General features: G+C 35.1%; 1 protein-coding gene across 8 annotated transcripts in view; it reads right to left on the reverse strand.

Moving 5' to 3' along the window:
* Positions 1–19,894, reverse strand: part of LOC138165858 (dol-P-Glc:Glc(2)Man(9)GlcNAc(2)-PP-Dol alpha-1,2-glucosyltransferase-like) — a 37,255-nt gene extending 17,361 nt beyond the window's left edge. For 3 of the 8 annotated variants that reach the window (XR_011169472.1, XR_011169473.1, XM_069094233.1), the window contains exons 1-2: positions 19,503–19,887; positions 18,517–18,714 (exon numbers count right to left, since the gene is read on the reverse strand). Coding sequence is in view for 6 of the 8 variants with exons in the window: in XM_069094233.1 (XP_068950334.1) it covers positions 18,517–18,714; positions 19,503–19,664 (360 nt within the window). In the remaining 2 variants the exon portion in view is untranslated. The other 5 variants (XM_069094228.1, XM_069094231.1, XM_069094229.1 and 2 more) reach the window with 5 other exon arrangements.
* Between the last annotated feature and the right edge of the window lie 2,524 nt (positions 19,895–22,418).

Genomic DNA, 22,418 nt, shown 5'->3' on the forward strand with positions numbered 1-22,418 from the left:
AAGAACTGAAAACATATAGGTCTGCAGAATTGGCTCTGAAAACAGCCACACAAAAACCTGAAGCTTCAAACAGTGTCATGTCTACCCCAAGAACAAAGTTCAACTTTAGCATAAAGTTGAAAGTCAAGAAAAAGTCTGGGAAAATGAGCAAAAATAACCAAAAAAAAGAACTCATCCATAGAAAATTACTATGGTAACAGAGAAGATCAAAATACAAATCTGACAGAGGACCAAAAATGTCAAAACACCTGGATGTAAAGCCTTAAGGAAAAATTAATTGGCATCAGGTCAAAAAGAATTCCTGGAAGAACTAAAAAAGGATTTAAAAAAACAAATAAGAATGGTAAAAAAGAAAATGGGCAAAGAAATGAGTGGCACAAAAGAATCATGAAAAGAGTCAACAACTTGTTAAAGGAAGCACAAAAAATGGAAAAAGGTATAAAAATTCGCCAAAGAAAACAACTCCTTTAAAAGTAAAATTGGCTAACAGAAAAGGAGGTAAAAAAGCTCACTGAAGAAAATAATTCCTTAAATATTAGAATTGGACAAGTGGAAGCAAATTACTCATGAAACATCAAGGAACAACAAAACAAAATAAAAAATATCTCACTGGAAAAATAACTGACCTGGAAAACCTATTATCATACAATATGTTGTTTACAAGAAACACTTTTGAAACATAGGAATACACACAAAGTAAAGGAAAAAGGCTAGAGTAGAATATATTAAGCTTCAGATGAAGCAAAGAAAATGGGGGTAGCAATCCTGATTTCAGATAAAGCAAAAGCAAAAATAGATCTAATTAAAAGAGATAAGGAAGGAAACTACATCCTGCCAAAAGGCACCACAGACAATAAAGTAATAACACTACTAATTATATACTATATATATATATGTATAATACTAAACATAAATGCACTAAGTGGTATAGCATCCAGATTCTTAGAAGAGAAGATCAGGGAGTTACAGAAAGAAATAGACAGCAAAACTACATTAATGGGGAACCTCAACTTCCCCTACTCAAAACTAGATAAATCTAACCACAAAATAAACAAGAAAGAAGTTAAGGACGTGAATAGAATTTTAGAAAAGTTAGATATGTTTGACCCCTGGAGAAAACTGAATGGGGATAAAAGAAATATACCTTTACCTCAGGGGGACAGGCTATTTATACAAAAAGTGACCATGTACTAGGGCATAAAAACCTCACAATCCAATGCAGAAAGGCAAAAATATTAAATGCATCCTTTTCAGATCATGATGCAATAAAAATTATATGTAATAAAAGGTCATGGAAAGATAGACTAAAAATTAATAAGAAACTAAATAATCTAATCTTAAAAATGAGTGGGTCAAACAACAAATCATAGAAACAATCAACAACTTCATACGAGAGAATGACAGTAATGAGGTCCCAAAACTTATGGGATGCATCAAAAACAGTTCTTAGCAGAAATTTTATATCTCTAAATGCTTATATAAATAAAATAGGGAAAGAAGATATCAATAAATTGGGTATGCAACTAAAAATTCTAGAAAAAGAACAAATTAAAAATCTCCAACTAAATACCAAATTAGAAATACTGAAAACCAAAGGAGATATTAATAAAATGGAAATTAAGAAAACTACTGAATTGATAAGTAAAACTAAGAGCTGGTTTTAGGGAAAAAAACATAAGATTGATAAATCTTTTGCTAATTTGATTAAGGAAAGAAAGAAGAAAACCAAATTATCACCATCAAAAATGAAAAGGTTGAATTCACCACTGATGTAGAGGAAATCAAAACAATAATTACAAACGATTTTGCCTAACTATATGCCAATAAATTTGGCAATTTTAGTGAAATTGATGAATATTTACAAAAATTTAGATTGCCCAGATTAACAGAAGAGGAAATAAAATACTTAAATACCCCCATTTCAGAAAAAGAAATTGAACAAGCCATCAATGAATTCCCTAGGAAAAAATCTCCAGGGCCAGATGGATTTACAAGTGAATTCTATGAAACATTTAAAGAACAATTCATTCCAACACTATAATATCTGGGAAAATAGGTGAAGGAGTCCAACCAAATTTTTTTAATAATACAAATACAGTACTGATACCTAAACCAGGAAGAATCAAAACAGAGAATGAAAATTATATACCAATTTCCCTAAGGAATATAGATGAAAAAAATTTAAATAAAATATAAGCAAAAACATTATAGTAACTTATCTTGAGAATAATACATTATGACCAGGTAGGATTTATACCAGGAATTTAGGGCTGGTTCAATACTAGGAAAACTATCAGCATAATTGACCATATCAACGACAAAACTATCAGAAACCATATGATTATTTTAATAGATGCAGAAAAAGCTTCTGACAAAATACAACACCCATTCCTACGGTATTAAAAACACTAGAAAGCATAGCAATAAATGGAGTCTTCCTTAAAATCATAAGTAGCATCTAACTAAAATCACTAGCGGGCTTTATATGTAATGGGGATAAGCTAGAAGCATTTGCAATAAGATCAGGGGTGAAACTAGGATGTCCATTATCATCACTGTTACACAATACAGTACTAGAAACATTAGCTCTAGCAATAAAAGAAGCAAAAGAAATTGAAGGAATTAAAATAGGCAAAGAAGAAACAAATGATATGATGATATACTTAGAGAATCCTAGAAAATCAAGTAAAAAGCCACTTGAAATAACTTTGCTTTAGCAAAATTGCAGGATATAATATATATGTACATTATATATAGATGTATATATAATATACATATAGAAGTAAACCCACCAAAAACATTGACCTTTCTATATATTACTAACAAAGTCCAATAGCAAGAGGTACAAAGAGAAACTCCATTTAAAGTTACTGTAGACGTTATAAAATATTTGGAAGTCTACCTGCCAAAACAAACCCTGGAAATATATGAACATGATTACAAAACATTTTTCATCACGAAGCAAATAATTTGAGAATAAGCAAAATTTTAAAGATTTTACTTTGCCACTGTTTCTTAAGTAAATTATTTAATAGAACTTAATTGCCTAGGAGGAGAAGAAAGTCATCTAGAAGAAATTGAAAATCAATTTTGCATTTTGTAAGTTCTTAAGAATAGGTTATTCATTCCAAATTAGAAAAGATTTGGAATCTTACTGATCTGCTCTTTTTGAAGTAGCAAAGAACGGCAATCTCAGGGGCTACACATAAATTGGGGAAAGGATGAACAAGTTATGGCATTTAAATGTCATTACATATTATATATAATATATAAATATGATTATAAAAATTGATGAAGAGGGTTTCCAAGAAACTTAGGAAGACTTGAACTGATGCAGAATGAAGTGCACAGAACCAGGAACACATAATTTATACAATAATAATATAGTAAAAGCAAATTACTTTTAAAAATTAGGAACTTTTATCAGCATAATAACCAACCATGATGTCAGAGGACTAATGATGAAACATGCCTACCCACCTCCTGAAAGACAGGTGAAATACTCAGAGTGAAGAATGAGAATTTTTTTTGACATGGCCAATATGGAAGTTTGTTTTGATTGACTATACCTGTTTGTAAAGGGTACTGTTTTTCTTTTGTTCTGAAGAGGCAGGGGTGGGAAAGGAGGAGGAAGAGAAGGCAGATTTTTGCTGATTGAAACAAATAAAATATAATTTTTAAATGAATGAATTATTAACTATTTATTAAGTGTTTACTATGTCCTAGGCACTGTGCAAATTCTGGAAACAAGCAAACAAAAGTCTCTACCCTTAGGGAACTTATGTTCTAATGAGGGAAGACAACATAAAGTCAAGTCAGAAAGCACAGCATTAGTATGCAGCGTGGCATGATTTGGAAATGACCAGGAAGGGACATGGAGAAATGGTTCTTGGTGAATTAAGGGGAAAACTTATCTATCAAGAATCTGGGGGATAAGGGCAGTGAGGTGGTGTAATGAATAGAGCACCAGCCCTGGAGTCAGGAGGACCTGAGTTCAAATTCAGCCTCAGACACTTAACACAAAAACTACTCATGTGACCTTGGGCAAGTCACTTAACCACAATTGCCCCTCCAAAAAGCAAAAAAAAAAAAAAAGAGTCCAGGGGACCAGGGTCAGTTTCATAATTCAGTTTGAGAGGGATGAAAATGATAGCCAAAGTGCAGGTGGTGTAGCTTAGAAATGGCCAGGAAGTAGGGAATTCTGTATCCCTGGTTACATAAAGGTGCACTGAAACTGGTTTCCTGGCAAGGTTCTTCAAAGGAGAGGGCCAATTTCCTCAGACAGGTATGTTATTGGATCTATGCTGCTCCCCTCCCCTCACAATAGCTGGTCATGCCCCATGATCATCCAATGTAGGGAAATTAAAATAGATTAAGCCATTCGTGCAATTATTGCTGTTGGTGCAAATAGACGCCCTGGCAATGTCTGGAAGAGGCATTGCACAATCTTGCTAGGTTGATGGTAGGCAATGATCCTCTTTCTCATAAGGGGCTTTGAGCATATTAAAACTTTGGGGTATAAACCTTGTGACATTATTAAAGGTGCAATCTATTGCCAGTCTATAGCGATACTAGCAAAACAAGACCAGGATATGTAGTATCGGGGCAGTAAGGACTTATCAGTCACAACCAAGCCTGGACATAAGTCCAGACACTCGCTGCCAGCTTACTGTGATACTCGTGGTCCCTAATGGGTTCGTTGGTATACCTCAACTTGCACAAGACTTTGGAGAAGACTCCTGAGGGAAGTAGCAACATGAGCTTTTGGGAATCTGTACCTGCAAGGGTGCTTACAGAAATCTTATTGCCAATTACTGTCAGTAAGGCCAAATGGAAACCTTGGGAGTTGCTTGAGTACCTATAGTCACCCTCAAATAATACTAGGTCCCATGAAGTACAAACATGATCAATGGGTGGAGATGAAGGAAGTCAAAATACTTTGCTAAACTGGCTCCCTTTACAATGATCCGGTGTGGCTAGTAAGGAATGTGGCTGACATCTGGCAGCTTATAGGGAATAATAAGAAGCTGGACAAAGTAGATATGCCAATTGCCAAAGCTGTTTATGACCTCATTGATGTAGTGGAGTAGCCCAGGCCTAAAATAAGTGGTAAGGTGTGAACTAATTTATTTCTTTGGCTTACTAATCAGGAGCACTTTCTTTCACATAGGAGAGTCCAGTATACCTTTACTATCCTCCCCAAGACTACCTGAATTCTCTTCTACTTAGTCTGTTGGAGAGATCTGAAAAAGATCCCACAAATTGATTAGATAATGTTAACTGGGTCAGATGAAATCACACTGTCAGAAGTCATAGATCAAATATAGGTCCATATGAGAAATCAGGATTGGGTGACCTAGTCCAAGAAAATCCAAAGTTTAACCTACTTGGTCAAATTTGATAGATGATAGAGAAAGATAGAGAAAATGATATGAGAATGATAGAGAAAACCCACATATGATTCTGGATAGAATGCAGAACATTCAAAGGAAGACCAAAGGCTTATTTGAACTCTGCATTTTGGAAAATCCACATTCACACCTGGTTATCCTGACATACACAATTTACCAAGTTACCCACATCTGCCTATTTCAAATAGAACCCAGTACAGCCCTGGAAGACCTAAACTAGGCTATTTAGCAGTTTCAACCACTTTACCCTTATGATTCATGGGGACCATGTTTTTGAGAGATCTCTGTCCATAAATATCAGGCTGGGTCAGGTGTTGGGTAATCACCTAAAAGTGGTTATGACCAATGACCATTAAGTTTCAGAAGCTTCTGCCTTCTTGAAGTGGCCAGTCACCATATCACTTTTGAAAAGTCATTGCTACTGAACACATGATGCAGGATCATGCCATTACTTTTCCTCTAGAGTTAACTATAGTTAGGAGATGCAAAATATTTCCTCTCACAAGCTAAATAGGGCTCAGGAGGCCTCTTACAAAAATAAAAATCATACATTTGAAATCCCACTTGTCTGGTGCTTTGAATGCCCTTCATATGTAGTTTGTAATTCTGTCAAAGGCTGGATGCTCTGGGAACAGAGCCTTTTCCATTTGCTAAATGGGTCCCTACCTCCAAGCACCTGGTTCCCAAGGAATGCCATTTTTCCTATATGCTGGCAGCTCCATCTGCTACAAGGGGCATATTCAAATTGACTATGGTGGTCATTAATCTGGCAATGAGAGATGAGGGTTCTAGCAATTCCTCCTCAAGGATTGGGCTAGGAGCCACATGGTTGGCACATAAGAGACTTGAGGGACAGAGTGAATAAGGTCTTCACACTGACTACTGGGTGGTGGGGCCATGTTTCTGAGTGATCTGGGACCTGGAAAGAATAGAACTGGAAAGAATAGAGACCCTCTCCTTTAGGGTGGGAACCAACAGAAATTGTGCTACTCTTGCATCCCATCACATTAAACTTTTTCGTGAGGTTTATGGCACTCACATGTGCTCCCTTTAAAACTGAATAATCAGGTTGAGGATGTTACAAGAATGGCAGAGGTTGGAGAGTGGATCCATTTCCAATCTGGACATGGGGGCCATGATGCCATCATAAGATGGTCATAGGATCACACGATCCCCTAGGGACAAGGTAGCTACTCTGCCCAACTGAGTTCGTCGTGCCACTCAAACTACTTACCTACTCTTGGTGGTCTTGCCTTGAGTTAGCAAATTGGTTCCCCAATCTTGAGGTAGGAGGTTCACCCCTACTCAACACCATCATTACACCCCTACAAGGTGTCCTCCAAAAAGTCATGTCTTTCACAAAAGAAGATCCCCTACTTAACTTTGTCACAATTCTCAGTTCGTGGATAAAGGATGAGACTCTTTTTCTAGCCCTGGTGAAAGAGGGTAGCCCCCAAAAGAGGCTTCATCCGTGGAACTGAGCATTGCCACAGTCAGATAGTGGATCTTCTTTTTTGCCAAGTAAATACACGTTCACTCTAATTATACGGAGAAAGTTTCAGCCTCCCCTATATCCACAGAAGGCAAGACATCTCCCAATAACACCATTCCTTGGTCATCCAAGCCCTTTCTGAGAAGTTTCCAAAGACTTCTAGGGGAAAAGGAGATCTTTCAGGTGAGGGCAACCTGAGCCTAGGAAAAGTAGGGTATAAGGAGCCCTGTGAGACAGCAGTTACCTTAAGGCTTGGGGAATTTAGAAAATAGAAATGGGATGGGATGCGCATCAGTAGCACAATTTCTGTTGGTTCCCACCCCAAAGGAGAGGGTCTCTGTCCAGTCCCAGGACTCTTCTTTCGTGGTCCCAGACCTCTCAGAAACATGACCCCACCACCCAGGAACCAGTGTAAAGATTCACTCTGTCCCTCAAGTCTCTCTTATATTGCAGCATGTGACTCTTAGCCCAACCCATGAGAAGGAATTGCTAGAACCCTCATCCCTCAGGATATCAGCTGATTAATGGCCACCAAAGTCCATTTTTTTGTCATATGGGCTGACTAGTCTCGTTTCTGCAGGAACGCTATGTATTTCTTGGCTTCAAAAACAACTAGAGAAAACATAGCTCAAAGGAAAAGAAGATCTTACAAGAAAGTTAATCTTCTAAGTGCTCTATTAAGAGGAGGACAGCGACAGTGCTGATCTTAGAATCCCTAAACCAGGGCCAAGAAGGCTTTTTTCATTTCTTCCCTTGCCTAAGGATAACTCCGAACCAAGAGTCTTAATCGGTTCTCTTCAACTTCTGGGCAAGACTTCAGCAAACCATTCCCTTTCCCTAATTAAGGTAAAGAATAAATCAAAACAAGCCAAATAGTTTAAGACTGTGGTCATTTTCCCAAAGGCATTGAGATGTTATTTTACCTGACCTGCTTGAGTGTCTCTAGAGTGCCTGACCATATCTCTGTGGTCAGGTCAGAAGTGTATCACAGGATGTCCTTTGTGACATCCTAAACATAACTAAAGCTGGTGTTCTGAAATAGGTCTGAGTCAGGTCAGTCCTATTCGTTTAGGTTCAATATTGGAATGACATGCAACACTTGTAGGTCATTCAACAGTTAACAAAAGCAGTTACACTCAACTATAGCAGCAAGAGGATATGCGTCTAGGACAAGAATTTAATTGATTCAGCAGAGCTGAATAGAACTGATTAAGTGTACTGGGCCTGGAGTCAGGAAGATCTGAGTTCAAGTCTGGTCTCAGATATTTACTAGCTATGTGACCCTAGGAAAGTCACTTAACTCCCTTTCCCCATCTGTAAAATGGGGATAACCTATCTGCCAGGGTTGTTGTGAAGACCAAATGAGATAATAATTGTAAATCAGTTAGCAGTGTCTGGCACACAGTAAGCACTATATAAAGGTTACCTATTATTACTCTTCAGCAGAGCTAAGCTCATCCACCTGAGTTATTCATTATAGTCCACCAACCAAACCTTAAAGTTAAGACAAAGCCCACATGACTGTTTTTACTCAAGTGATTAAGAAGTGACATGAACCTTATAAGGCATTTATTTCTCTCAGCCAATCAAATCCAGAGGATGGTCTCAATACTTTTAAAGGAGAAACTTACCCAACTTCCCTGGAGAAAGGAGGTTTTACAATTCCCGCCATAGATAGTTGTCTATGTGAAATAGTTTCTTTCACCTCCATTGTCTCATCCTACCCTTGGTCCAATCCATCTAGCTATAAATACACATGCCACTTTGATGCCCTAGAGCAAACCCTATGTATTGCCTCCCCAGAGTACAGAACTCTTTTAATTTTTCCCTGAATAAAAAATTATCCATTCTAGCTTTTTCCACTGAATTCCAGTATAAAAGAATAATTATATATAAGTTTGTAGTAAGAAATTCAGAACACCTTCTAAACCCAGTTAAGTAAAAGAGGAAGAAGAATTTCTTTTATGATCTTTTGAAGTCAGATCAGAATGATAGCTCCTTAATCCAATTTCCATTCATAAGAGGATAACAAAAAATTTCATCACAAATTCCATATTTTTAAGATTCAACTTTTGAAGAATTATTGTCATGTGGCAAATTTGTGATGAAAATATAATCTTTTAAGATCTCTTTTAATGAGATTTTTTTCCTTCCATACAACAGAAAACCTTGAAAATAATTACATTATTCAAGTTAATGAAAAACCAAATTTGTTTATTTAAAAATAAATTTGCAGTAACAAATGCAGAATACCTTCCAAACTCAGCTGTTAACTAAAAGGGAAATGAAAAGACTCTCTCATAGGAATATAATACAAGTTATAAAAATACAGCCATTTCTTCATGCAACAAAACCCAGAAATCATTTTGGAAAATGTGAAAATGGTTTAAAAGAATAATGCAAAAGGATTTATGCATCGCATCAAAAAACCCACAAGAAACTAAATTAGTTAAAACTGAGCTTATAAGTTCCTACTGTAATATATAATCATCAAATCAAAAGAACCTCAAAAAGTAATCTTGTCTATATCTTTCTTTATCTAGGGGAGCTGCAATTTAATGATTCAAGAAAGTAAACTGTTGGGCGGCTAGTTGGCGCAGTGAATAAAGCACCGGCCCTGGAGTCCGGAGGACCTGAGTTCGGTTCCACCCTCAGGTACTTAACATCCACACAAAAAAACTAGCTGTGTAACCTTGGGCAAGTTACTTAATCCCAATTGCCCTCCAAAAAAGGCAAAAAGAAAAAAAATAAACTGTTGTACTTTTAAAAATCTTATATAGAAATTGGTTCTAAGACCTTTTTTAATTCTAATACTTCTTCGGTAATGCATCTCAATGATTCCATCTTCTTTTTAATAAGCATTATTATAAGTGCGATTTAGTCATGATGTTTACTTTCAAAATGAGAATATGTTAAAGGTCTGCCCTATCCATATATATTAAACTCTAAATAATAATCAGAATCCTTCATCCTTCATAAGTGTATAGATGAGAAGTGTCTAAGTCTTTTTAATGGTTAGAAAGGTTTTTTCCCCCTAAGACATGTCAAAGTAAATATAAACATTTCTTATTTTCCATTCTTTTCCATAATTTTTACACATCCTTGATTCATGAATGTAAATAAAAGGGCTTTAAACACTTAGAGTAATTCAATATTTCATCATGTTAAGCAAATCAGATTTTATAATTGCATCTGATCACATAAACATCAACTGGACTGCTATTAAACAAAGTCCTGTCATCACTGGGGAAAAGTTCCAAATATAAATTTGCTTACATGAAGTAAGACGTTCATTTGGTCACCACATAAACCTTTGAATACTATCATTATTTGGCCATTGAAATGTCTTGTTCAGAAAGAGATAAAATGTTACAAAATTAATAATCATATAAAAACCCAATTCACAAAGGAGCTTGGGCAAGGATGGCATAGGAAGGTTAAGCCTATAGATGATATAAGGCAATATGAAGTAACGAAACTCAAGAAGTTTTTGAGGAACTGTGACCATAAATAAGCATATGAAAAACATTATGTTCCAGAAAATGGATTTGGATTTCAATGAATCAGCAATACTCCAACCAGCAAACAAATAGCATGGAACTAGTAAGTATTTTACAAAATCATGTCTCTGGAAGATTCTTTTCCATACATAGAATGTATAGTGTCTGTTGTCTGCTAGCAAATACTTATGAACATAAGTGAATTTCCAGACTAAAAATAAGGAGACAGTTGTAAGCACAACAAATTGCCCCCTGTTTCTCCATGCTGAGTGAAGAAAAGTTTTAATTTTTGCAGGGGAAAGCAGGTGAGGAAAGGAAAAAAAGAAAGTAAAAGCAAAAAAGTAGAATAGCTGAGGAAAATTCATACAAGCTTCATGGTTACTCTTATCACCAACTACTATTCCACCATTTAAGACTACAAAAGCAATAAACATAATTATTAAAAGGACATAGGGCCATGTTAAAACAATAAGTATGCTCAAGTTCCTAAAGGACATGGCATAATCAAAAAGAAAGCACAGTATCTTCTTACATGCTGAAAGCAGTCCTTTGATGGATGGAAGTTTATCTTCCTTCTTTTGTAGTTCAATCTTCCAAGCCTCTGTTAACTTTTGTGAAATAATATTTCCTGCACAGAACAGAGTCCAAACAATATTTGTCTGACGAAACATGAAGCCACAAAATCCAAGTAGAGCTGAAGTTTTATGATTACCATAAAGGCACATCAAATAGGCAAAAAGAGTGAAGAACATTGATCCTGTTTCTGTGTAATAGAGGAAGTTAAAAAAATAGAGTGTAGGAAAGACTGCCATTGTTAAAGCTGATAAAATTCTCTGGATACCTGAGACAGCCTGAAGGGTAAAAAATATATAGTTAGTAAGTGTTGTACTAACAGGCACTTAATAAATGTTTATTTCTGAATTAACAATAAATAAGTCATGTATAGGGTAATGAAAAGGCCTCTACATGGTTCTTTTTAAAAAATTTTGATGTTTTTGAACACTAAACGTCAGACATAAAAAACCCACAACATATACCTGGCATTTAAAACTCTTCTTAATCTACCCTCTAACCTACCTTTCCAACCTTCCACATGAACTTTAGAATACAGGCATACTGATCTCCTTGCTGTTCCTCATACAAACACTTCTCCCATGCGTTTGAATAAACTTTTGTCTCTTTACACGCCCTTCTGAACTCAGGTAAAATGCTTCCTTCTACATAAGGTCTTTTCTGATCCCACAACATGTTAATGCTAAGTACCATCCCCACCCCCAAACTACCTCTCTTTTATTTTGTATATACTTATTTGTCTTACTCAATTGGATATAAGTTCCTTTATAGAAATAGACCCATTTCATGTTTGTCCTTGAATCCTCAGAACCTACATCTCATTTTAGAACTCAATGTAAACAAAAAATAACAAATTAGTTTTACAATCATTTGCATTTTAAATTATGGGTCTTTTACATGCTGAAAATGTTTGATTCATATTTTTCTTAGTAGGAACTCTTTGTTTTGAAATCTTAGTATGATAAGAATTTAAAATTACAACAATTACTTAAAAGTTCTTTTGAGTTCTCAAGGCTATTACAGTTTTTTTATAATGAAGTGTAGGTTACCATTCTATTCCAAGTAACATAATAATTTTTAAAAGTAAATTATATTAGACATTTCTACAGTTGGATTATAGTACATTAGTAGGATGTTCAACCATCAACTATTTATGAAACATCTATCATGTACCTGTGTATGTCATGATAGTCCCTGAGGGAAACTGAAAAAATTCCTTGGGCTCTAAGAATGGTGATGCTCAAACATTTACAATGACAGGTAAATTACTTGGAAGAACCAAGAGTTTGGGTATGGTTTCATTTTATAAAAGAAATGGTCAAGGGTGTGTATTTCTGACACTTGAGTAACTGAGATAAAATTGGTTTGAACTGGTCAGTTTCCATACTTTTTTCATATGAGTGATGGATTCTGTGCATTTCATTGTTCTCTTCTGTTGTGCTTTTAGTTTGTTATTTTTTTAAATCATTATAACAAGAACACATAAAATTTGTAGCTGCTAAGGAGTGTATGTCAGTGGTTATTAAAGATAATGCAGTAGCTACTAGTTTGGGAGAGTCAAGCATTTTAAGGATATTTCAAGCTCACAATTAAAAAAGGTCAATCACACTGAAGAATAAAGTGCAGCCAACAATTAAAAACAAAGCAGCAAATGACAAATTATTGTTGCAAAATAGTCTAAAGAATCCTTAGAAGGCAGTGCAATGGACAGAGCACTAAACCTGAAGTTAAGAAGACTTTTCTCCCTGAGTTCAAATCTGATACCAGACACTTACTAGTTGTGTGACCCTAGGAAATCTGTTGCCCTAACCCTGTTGCCTCAGTTTCCTCATATGTAAAATGAGCTGGAGAAGGAAAGCGAAAATCACTTCACTATCTTTGGCAAGAAAACCCCAAATAGGGTTATGAAGAGTTGGGCACAAATGAAATGAATGAAAAACAATCCTTAGAAACAAGATCTTCAGATGGATATAGCTGCTGTCCATATTTTTCTTTAAGTTGGAAGAACAAGAACACCAATAAAAAAAAATATAGCTGCTGAAAAATGCTAAGAAGAAAAAAAAACCTCATGAATAGCAAGATAATACAAAGATAGAAACACTGTACATGACAAAAATGTAATTTTCACTGATGAAACTCACTTTTTAAATAAAGGTTAGACTAAAACATTCTTAGTCACAAAAAGTCCAATGAGCCTAAAAACAATTTGGAGTGTTTCATACTTCTAATAGGCCTGGAAGTCTTGTTCCTACTTAAGAAATGGTGAACTCTCAAAAAATATTGATACAATGAGAAGCAGAATTGTCCCAGAATCACAAAGACTCCTATATAGATATGAAATACCAGAACATGGCTTTGAAGCATGCTATATAACCGTAAAAAAAAAAAATTACTCATGATAACATATTCTAAGAAATCAAGAACAAAACTGCCCAATTACTTAAAATCAGAAGTAAAAGTAAAGAGAGAAATCATTAAATGATCACCCACTGGAAGAAAACTCCAAATGAAAACTCCCAGGAATGTCACAGACAAAATCCAAAGCTTCCAGGTTAAAACAAAACAAAACTTCAATTCAAGTACCAAGAATCCATGGTCAGGATCATAAAAGACTTGGTCACTACTACTAAAGAAACGAGAGAGTTTGGGATATACTGTCCCAAAAGACAAATTACAACCAAGAATAACCTATTTAGCAAAACTAAATACACAAAACCTTAGCATAAACTAATGGAAAAGATGGACCTTTAATGAAATAGCGAATTTTCAAGTTTTTTTTTTTTAATGAAAAGGTCAAAATTGAGTAGATATCTTAAAAAGGAAATGGGTAAACCAAGAGAAACATAGAAAAAAACCCAATTGTTTACATGATAATAGGAAGATAATAAATGACTCCTTAGAACTTTATGGGTGGAAATGGTTTTGTTCTTTTTGATGGTATCAGAAGACAAATGAGAGCAATAGGGACTAGGAATGAAAAGAGAAATAAGGAGGGAATCATTATCACATCTTAAAAGTGCGTAAGATGGAGTATTTGGATATAGAAGAAAGGATAGGGAGAATAATAATGATGTCCATGCACCTCACTTTAATATGGAACACAATTAGATGACTCACACATACCTGGGTTGCAGTATAAAAATACATTAAACTCAAAAGGGAAGTAAGAGCGGTCAGTGAGAGGGTGTGGGAAGAGAGGAGTTTAAGAGAGAATGAAGGATAGTTACATGAGAACAGTTAAAAGTGAAACAGACACCAATATTACGGGGTAGAACGTGAAGAAAGGCTTAAATGGAAAGGAAAAAAATAAAAACCTGGGACTGAGGGCAGGTTAAGGAGAAGAGAAGAAACAGAATGGAAACACGCTATTTCTTTTATGCTAGAAAGTATTAAAAAAAAAAAAAGGAATAGGCAAATTCTTTTGCCTAATGTCAAAAAGGAGGGTGGAAGCAAAGAGGAAAAACTAAAAGAGTAAAAAATGAAGGGATATAGATAATCAATCACAAACATGAACATGAATGGGATGAGTTCATATAAAATGAGAGAGGAGAGAATATTTTTATAAGAAATATGGTTGAAACACAAAGATTCACATAACGTTAAAAGGAAGGACTGAGGAAAAATCTAATGCTTCAGACAAATGCAAACATCTTGATTTCAATTTCAACAGCAATCATGATTTCAAATAAAACTATAGTAAATATAGAGATAATAAAAATAGGCAGGGAAATAGTATGCACTATAGATAATGCATCAAAATCAATTTTTTATATATACACACGTAAATATACACACATCAAATAGTATAACACCTAAATACTTAAAGTAAATGTTCATCAAATTGCAGGAGGCAATAAACAGTAACATTTACAGTGGGGGGACCTTATTGCATCCCTTTCACACTTACATAAATCCAACCAAAAGATAAACAACAAAAAAGATAAGGACGTGAATAGAACTTTAGAAAAATACAAAATGACAGACACCTGGAGATTAATAAATGGGAAGAGAAAGAAATTTACATATCGCTCACTTCCGAATGGCATGTATATAAAACATGACCATGTGTTTGCTAGGATTCAAAGATCTCAGGAAAAAATAAAGAAAAGCAGGAATGCTAAATATGTGTATGATATGCTCTAATACTCTAAACATGAGCATAATAAAATTATACTCAATGAAGGGATTTGAAGAATTATAATTAAATAGAAACTTCATAATTTAATCCCAAACAATTGGTAAGTCAAAGAGCAAAACAGAGAAACAACAGAAAATTTCATCAAATAAAACAGCACTAATAAGACAACTCACCAAAACTGATGGAATGCAGCTCAAGTACTCCTTAGAGGAAAATTTAAAAAGACTAAGCCAATTAATTGGGCAGGCAACTAAAAAAAAATAAAAAGTTGAGGCACTCCAACTAAGCAGCAAAGTAAAAATTCTGAAAATAAAAGAACAGATCAATAAAACTGAACGCAAAAATACACTAAAATGGATAAATAAGACTAGCTTTAAAAAAATAAATCTAATAAAATATGGGGCTAGCTACTCTGTTTTTTTTTTTAAGAGGAGAGTAAAACTAAATTGCTTATATCAAAAAATGAAAAAGGATGGGTTGAGAGGTAGGTAAAGAATCTGAAACTCAAAATGTTTTTAAAAATGAATGTTAAAAATGTTTTTACATGTAACTGGGGAAAAATTAAAATATATTTTTTAAAATTAAAAAAAGACATTTCAGAACAACTGAAGAGGAAATAAAAGAAATTATAAGAAACAATTTTGCCCAAGGATATTAAGAAGTTGACAGCTGGGGCAGCGAGGTGGTGCGGTGAATAGAGCACCGGCCCTGGAATCAGGAGGACCTGAGTTGAAATCTGGCCTCAGACACTTAACACATAAACTAGCCGTGTGACCTTGGGCAAGTCATTCGATCCCAAATGCCCTCCAAAAAAGAAAAAAAAAGAAAGTGTACAGCTTAAAGGAATGGATGACTACATATATATATGTGTGTGTGTGTGTGTGTGTATGTGTGTGTATACATAACCAGATTAACAAAAAAACATATTCTTTAAATAATATATGAAAAAGAAAATGAATCTAAAAATGAACTTACAAGTAAAAGGCATTCTAGTACCAGAAAGACTTATAAGTTAATTATATTAAATATCAAATGAATAATTAATTACAATTCTATATAAACTATTTGTAAAAAACAGGAAAGAGAAACTTTTAAATTATTTTCTACAATATAAATATGGACCTGATCCTTAAAGGAGAAAGAAGGGAGATTAACATTATAAGGGAAACAGGCAAGTGGGGGGTAAATATCTGTTTATCTGATAAAGGCTTTATATATGGTCAGTAAGTTAATAAGCATTCATATAGTGCTTACTGGTGCCAAGCATTATGTTAAGCACTTTTTACAAATATTATCTTATTTGATACTCACAGCTCTAGGAGTTAGGCACTATTATTATTCTAATTTTACAGTTGAGAAAACTGAAGCAAAAAGAGATTTAAGTGACTTTAATTCACACAGTTACTAAAAGTCTGAGGCCAAATGTGAACTCAAGTCTTCCTAATTCCAAGTCCAGTACTCTATCCATTGTACCACCAGATGCCTCAAAAAACAGGGAGAAGAAAAACAATGAAATAAAATTATATGCCAATATTTCTAATGAACATCAAAGCAAAAATATTAAGTAAAATATTAATAAATAGGCTACAACCTATCAGGAAGACTATACACTAGAACCAGGCTGAATTTATGCCTAAAAAAATAGGCTGATAAAATATGAAATAAACTATAAATGATAAATCATGTTAATCACATAAATAATAAAAATCACAATAAATGTTGAAAAGACTTTTGAAAAAATTCCAAACCTATCTCTGTTAAAGATACTAGAAAATATAGGAATAGACTTTTCTTTAAAACAGCATCTAAACCCAAAAGTGTATATGACATGGAGAATAGTTAGAGGCCTTTCCAATAAGATCACTGGTAAAACAAAGACACCCATTATAATTACACCTATTTAACAGAGTGCTAGAAATCCTAGCTAAAGTTATAAGGTAAAAAAAGAGAAATTGAGGCAATAAGCTTATATAAGGAAACATAAAATTATTGACTTTTTTGTAGATGGGTATGTTGATTTGTTGAGAAAATACTGGTGTCAACTAAAAAATTAAATGAAAAAAGAAATTCAGCAAAGTTGCATGGCATGACATAAATCATTATATTTATTACCAATGGTACCCAAGAGCAACAGATAAAAAGAGAATGTCTATTCAAAATTATTACAGAATATATAAAACATTTTGGAGTCTACTTACCATGATACATACAGAAAAAATGAATCCAATTAAACAAGTACTCTACAGTAATCAGGATTAGATCTATTCAGAGTGAAGAAAACTAGAATAATTGCTATTATATAAACATTATAAAGAAAATAAACTACAATTTCAGTCAACCAAAGATAAAGCATGCCACCAACTTCCTGTAAGGAGGTGATGCACAGAAAGAGACATACATTTTTGGGTATGGCCAATATGGAAATTTATTTTGCTATACCTACCATGTATATTTGCTATGAACATTTCTTTTTTCTTAAGGTTCAACTTAAGGTGGAGGGAAGTTCTCTCTGAAATGACCTATAATTTACAGTTTACATAACTTGCATATTTTCATGTTGTCTCCTTCAACTGAATGTAAGCTCTGAAAGTAAAGACTGTTATTTGTCCTTTTTTTTAAAAAATCCCGATTACTTAGTACAATGCAGTAAGAAGCTAAATAAATACTTATGGATAACAATGCTTGTCTTAATATATTTAAATATTGTCCTTTGTCCCAGTTAGTTTGCATAGTACTGTAGTACCAGTGCTATCTTTGCATAGTCATTAAGCTCCCATACAAAAAAAAAAACAAATTTCTCTACCCTTTCCTACTTGGAAAGTTTACAAAGTTTGGAAGGGAATAAGTGTGTAAAACATGTCAATCATTTCTAGTCACTGGGTTGTCAGATAGCATATATTGGAACTTAGCCAGGGGATTTGGCTGAAAATACAGCATACAATCTAAGTGATGGTTTTGGAGGTTTTTTTGGAAACTTAGACTTTCTTGAAAACACAGAGCCAAATTGCTTTCATTAATCAATTAGTTTGTTTACTTTTAATTCTAAAAACCAATAAGGGTTCTTAAACTATACAACTATAAATTTAATAACATAATATAATGAACACTTCTTTTGTATTTTTTAATTTTTTTGCTTTTTGGAAGCGGGAAGGTAGGGCAATTGGGGTTAAGTGACTTGCCCAAGGTCACACACTAGTGTTAAGTGTCTGAGGCTGGATTTGAACTCAGGTCCTCCTGACGCCAAGGCCGGTACTCTATTCACTACACCCCCTAGCCTCCAACACTTCATTTTTTTAAAAAATGTATACTAAGTGCTAGAGAAATATTCCATATAATTGAGAACTACTTAACCAAATTGTGTTTGTGTATTTATGTATTTACTGAATTAACCAGTGAACCTACCTTGTTCCTCTGTTGTAACTTGCAAAAAAGTAAATAGAGCAAATAGAAGTTGCCGACACTGAAGAGCAGATTAACAAATCTGAGCATTCCTATGGAGCAGACTACATGTTGAGACCATCCAATGATCCAAGTGACAGGTTTTACAATTCCAACAGATACCAGGTATAACCCGGGTAGTGTCGTGATCATGGGATCCCACTTAAAAACGAAAGAAGGACGAGGGTAAAGATGATGCTACAAAATACGTATCAATAATAAAAAACATAACAGTTTTCATCTGACTTCATTACTGTTATCATCTAAGTGTAGGAAAGTTCAGCCTGGGTTCTAATTCTGACTCTACAACTAACCAGCTATGCAATTTTGTACTTCGCTATTACTTTTACCTAAATGGCAAAATGAAAAAATTGAAATAAATAATCTATTTTTTCTTTCAGTTCAAGACCTGTGAACCTATGTATGCCATGCTATTAGACTACATAAAGTTCCCTAGAAGATTCAGAATTTCTTCCTTATATAGATATTGGGAGAGATTATGTCTATTTGACAAAATGTAAAAAGAAACAAAACTATTGATATCCAACCGGTGGACATCATTTTCAATAAATTTTTAGACAAGATTCGGTGGAGAGACAAATCGCTACAGTGTTCAGGTGTCTGGCTTGCATTGCCATGGATACCAGGCAGTGTTTGGACTTAATATGCGCCCCTTAAGCGAACATTTAGCAACCCACAATCAGCGGGTGGGTCGGATCACTAAGAGAAAAAAGCGTAAGGGGGTTACCACTTAATTTTTACCTTAAGGTTACTACTTAATTTTTACCTTAAAAGCAAGAAGCCTTAGAATGAGGTTTTGCTGGAGGGCGATTATTCTGGGAAAGAGGGGGCGTAACCGATTCTCCTTTAAATGAAGACTATGCCCCAGACCCTTGAAGGCCCTCCTGGGCCGCTAGACTAGTACTAAGGGCCGGGTGGGAGAATCTCACCTGGAAGGAGCCCCAACAGAAGCGCTGGGCTTGCGGCAAATGGAAAATCTCGTCCATGTAGGGCTCTCGGAGCGCTCGGTTTATGATGGAGAACAGGAAGCAAGAGACCAGGAAAGTGCAGCTTAGCGCTGCCGAGAAGTAGTAACCTTCGAGCTCTTCCATCCTCAGCCAAACGTCAGCCCTCCAAGTAAGTGCCAGTTTTCAGGCCGGAAGTGCTTGTCATAGGTGGACAGACCAGAAAGCCGAGCTCTGCATGCGCAGGTGGTTGGAAAGCTTGCAAGACAGAAAGCAGATAGATCCTTTCCTGTAGAGGCCAATCTGCAGAAGGGAGAGGAACGCGGATACTAGTCCGTAGGGAAGCTGTTTCCAACGAAAACATTTGAATGACGGACCAAGGAGCCTTTCTGCAATTCGCCTGCTTTCATAGCTGGGCGGGGCCTACCCTGGGCGGGTAGACTCGGACTTGGCGGCCCCTGGTGGAGAGAGAGAAAAGTGAGTGGTCCTTAAGCCCTCCTCTGGCAGTGTCCTGGGCCTCTGCTAGCGCGCGGAGCCTGGCGGTGGAGATGAAAGCAGTTGGTTAATTCTACTGAGGCACAAGGACCCTCCCTAGTGCTGAAGGCTTCGCGTGTTTCTGTGCTCGTCCAGGCTAGTCTAATGTCTCACTCTGCTCTGTGCCCTCAGTTTAACCTACACTCTGCAGCTCTCCCTAAGACACATATCCTTTTCCTCTCTCTCTTTAGGATGTAAAGTAAACTGAAAAGAGAGAATTACACTGTTGTGGGATGAGAGTTTCTGAAATCAACACAAACCCCTCTTCTCTTGAGCACGTCCTCGGCTTCTTCCCTTTCCCTTGGCACACTACAGTATTTAAGGACTGGCCCTATCAGTCAGTTAACAAGCACAAGAGCCAATCTTCTGGAGAGACTTCAAGGGATCTATAGGGACTGTCCTGGAAGAAAGAAAAGAGCCACCTCATCATCAGAGCCTGGAGGAAAAGGAGTGTATAGAATTTTCTCAGAGACAGTACCCTCCTCCTTTTTCCTCACCTGCATATGGCTTGATTAACATAAAGAAGCTGATCTAAAATATAGCATGCAAATTGCAAGTTAAAAGGAAAAACCAGAATGTCAGTAAATCTCTTAAGAGAGTTGAAATTAGAACACATTTGAAAGGGTTAACATAATTATGAAGGCGAAAATAACAATTATGTTAAAAAGCTATTTTTATTTTATATGCCTGTGAACAATTTGGCTATTAATAAGATTAACAGTAATACAAGAAGATATAAAGTACTACAATTTATAGGACTAAATCAGAAAAGCTGGGTACATGAATTTTTTTCACGAAGACATGAAACATCCTCGGGAATTGATCACATAGTAGGTCACATAATGACAGTTTTTACCTAAATATGAAAAGGCAGAAATTATAAATGCTCTATTTCAGAACACAATTGAATAAAATTAGAATTAAATAACATCAGGAGTGGAAGTTATAAACTATTTGGAAACTGGAAAAAAATTATTGAAGGAGATAGCAGACCCTCTTGTATCCTTGCATTTTAGGGTTTCCAGCACCCCAAACTGCAACATATCCACTGCTTCCCCCATTCAAAACAAACAAAAAAACAAAAAAAAAACAAGAAAAACTTCATTTGATCTTGTAATCCTCTCAGGTTTTTGTGCTGTATCTCTCCTGCCTTTTATAGCAAAAAAATACCCAGGAAAAACTTTGCATTACTTGCCTGAAGTCTGACTTTTGACCACATCACTCAACTGAAAGTGCATGTTCTTCTGTTTTAAAATAGATTTTTATTAATCTTTTGTTTTTACATTGCCTAGATTTTCCCCAGTATTCCTTGTAACAAAGAATTATTATCTCATATCTTAAATAGTGCCTGGATTTCCCCCTACATTCCTTTAAACAAAGGACTACCATAATTTACAACAAATAATTTTTCAAGAAATAGAAAAGAGAAAAAAACTAGCAAAACCAATCAATACATAAGAAGTTACGGGCAAAAATATCTTTGCAGCAAGTTTCTCTGATAAAAGTCTCATTTCTAAGATGTTGAGAATGGATGCAAATTTACAAAAGAACCAATTCTCAGTTGACAAATGGTCAAAGGATATGAATAGTCAGTTTTCAGAGGAAGAAATCTAGGCTATCAATGATAGCTCTATGAAGAAAATGTTCTTAATCACTAAAAATTAGAGAAGTGAAATTTAAAAGACCTGAGGTACTGCCTCACATTCATCAGATTGGCTCTGAAGACAGAAAAGGAAAATGACAAATGCTGCTGGGGCTGTGGAAAAACAGGTTCATTAATGCACTGTTGGTGGAGCTATGAACTGGACCAGCCATTCTGCAAAGCTATTTGGAATTATACCCCAAAGAAATATTAAAATTATATATACCCTTTGATCTATAAATACTACTACTAGCTCTAAATCCTCAAAAAGATCAAAAGAGGAAAAGGATCCATAGTCACAAAAATATTTATAGTTATTCTTTTCATGTTGGCAAAAAATTGAAAACTAAGGCGATGCCCATCAATTGGGTAAATGGCTGAATAAGTAATGGTCAACATATGTTTTGGAATGCTGTTGTGTCATAAGAAATGATAAAGGGGATGGTTTTAGAAAAAACTAGGAAGGCTTGATTTCATTGATACAAAATTGTAGTGAGCAAAACTAGGGGAACAATTTATCTAATAATAACAATACTGTAAAGACAACTTTCAAAATTTAGGACCTCTAATCAATGAAATCTAAACAATGAAATCAACCACAGTTTCAGAGGACTCATGATGAAATAATGCTATCCACCACCAGATAAAGAACTAAAGGACTCAGAATGAAGATTAAAGCATACTTTTGGATACTGGTATTTTTAGTTTGTTCCAGGTTATCTTGC

The sequence above is a fragment of the Petaurus breviceps genome, unplaced genomic scaffold, assembly GCF_028583685.1.
Source record: "Petaurus breviceps papuanus isolate PSGF00001 unplaced genomic scaffold, PetGlider_PUasm1.0 216, whole genome shotgun sequence".
NCBI lineage: Eukaryota > Metazoa > Chordata > Mammalia > Diprotodontia > Petauridae > Petaurus > Petaurus breviceps.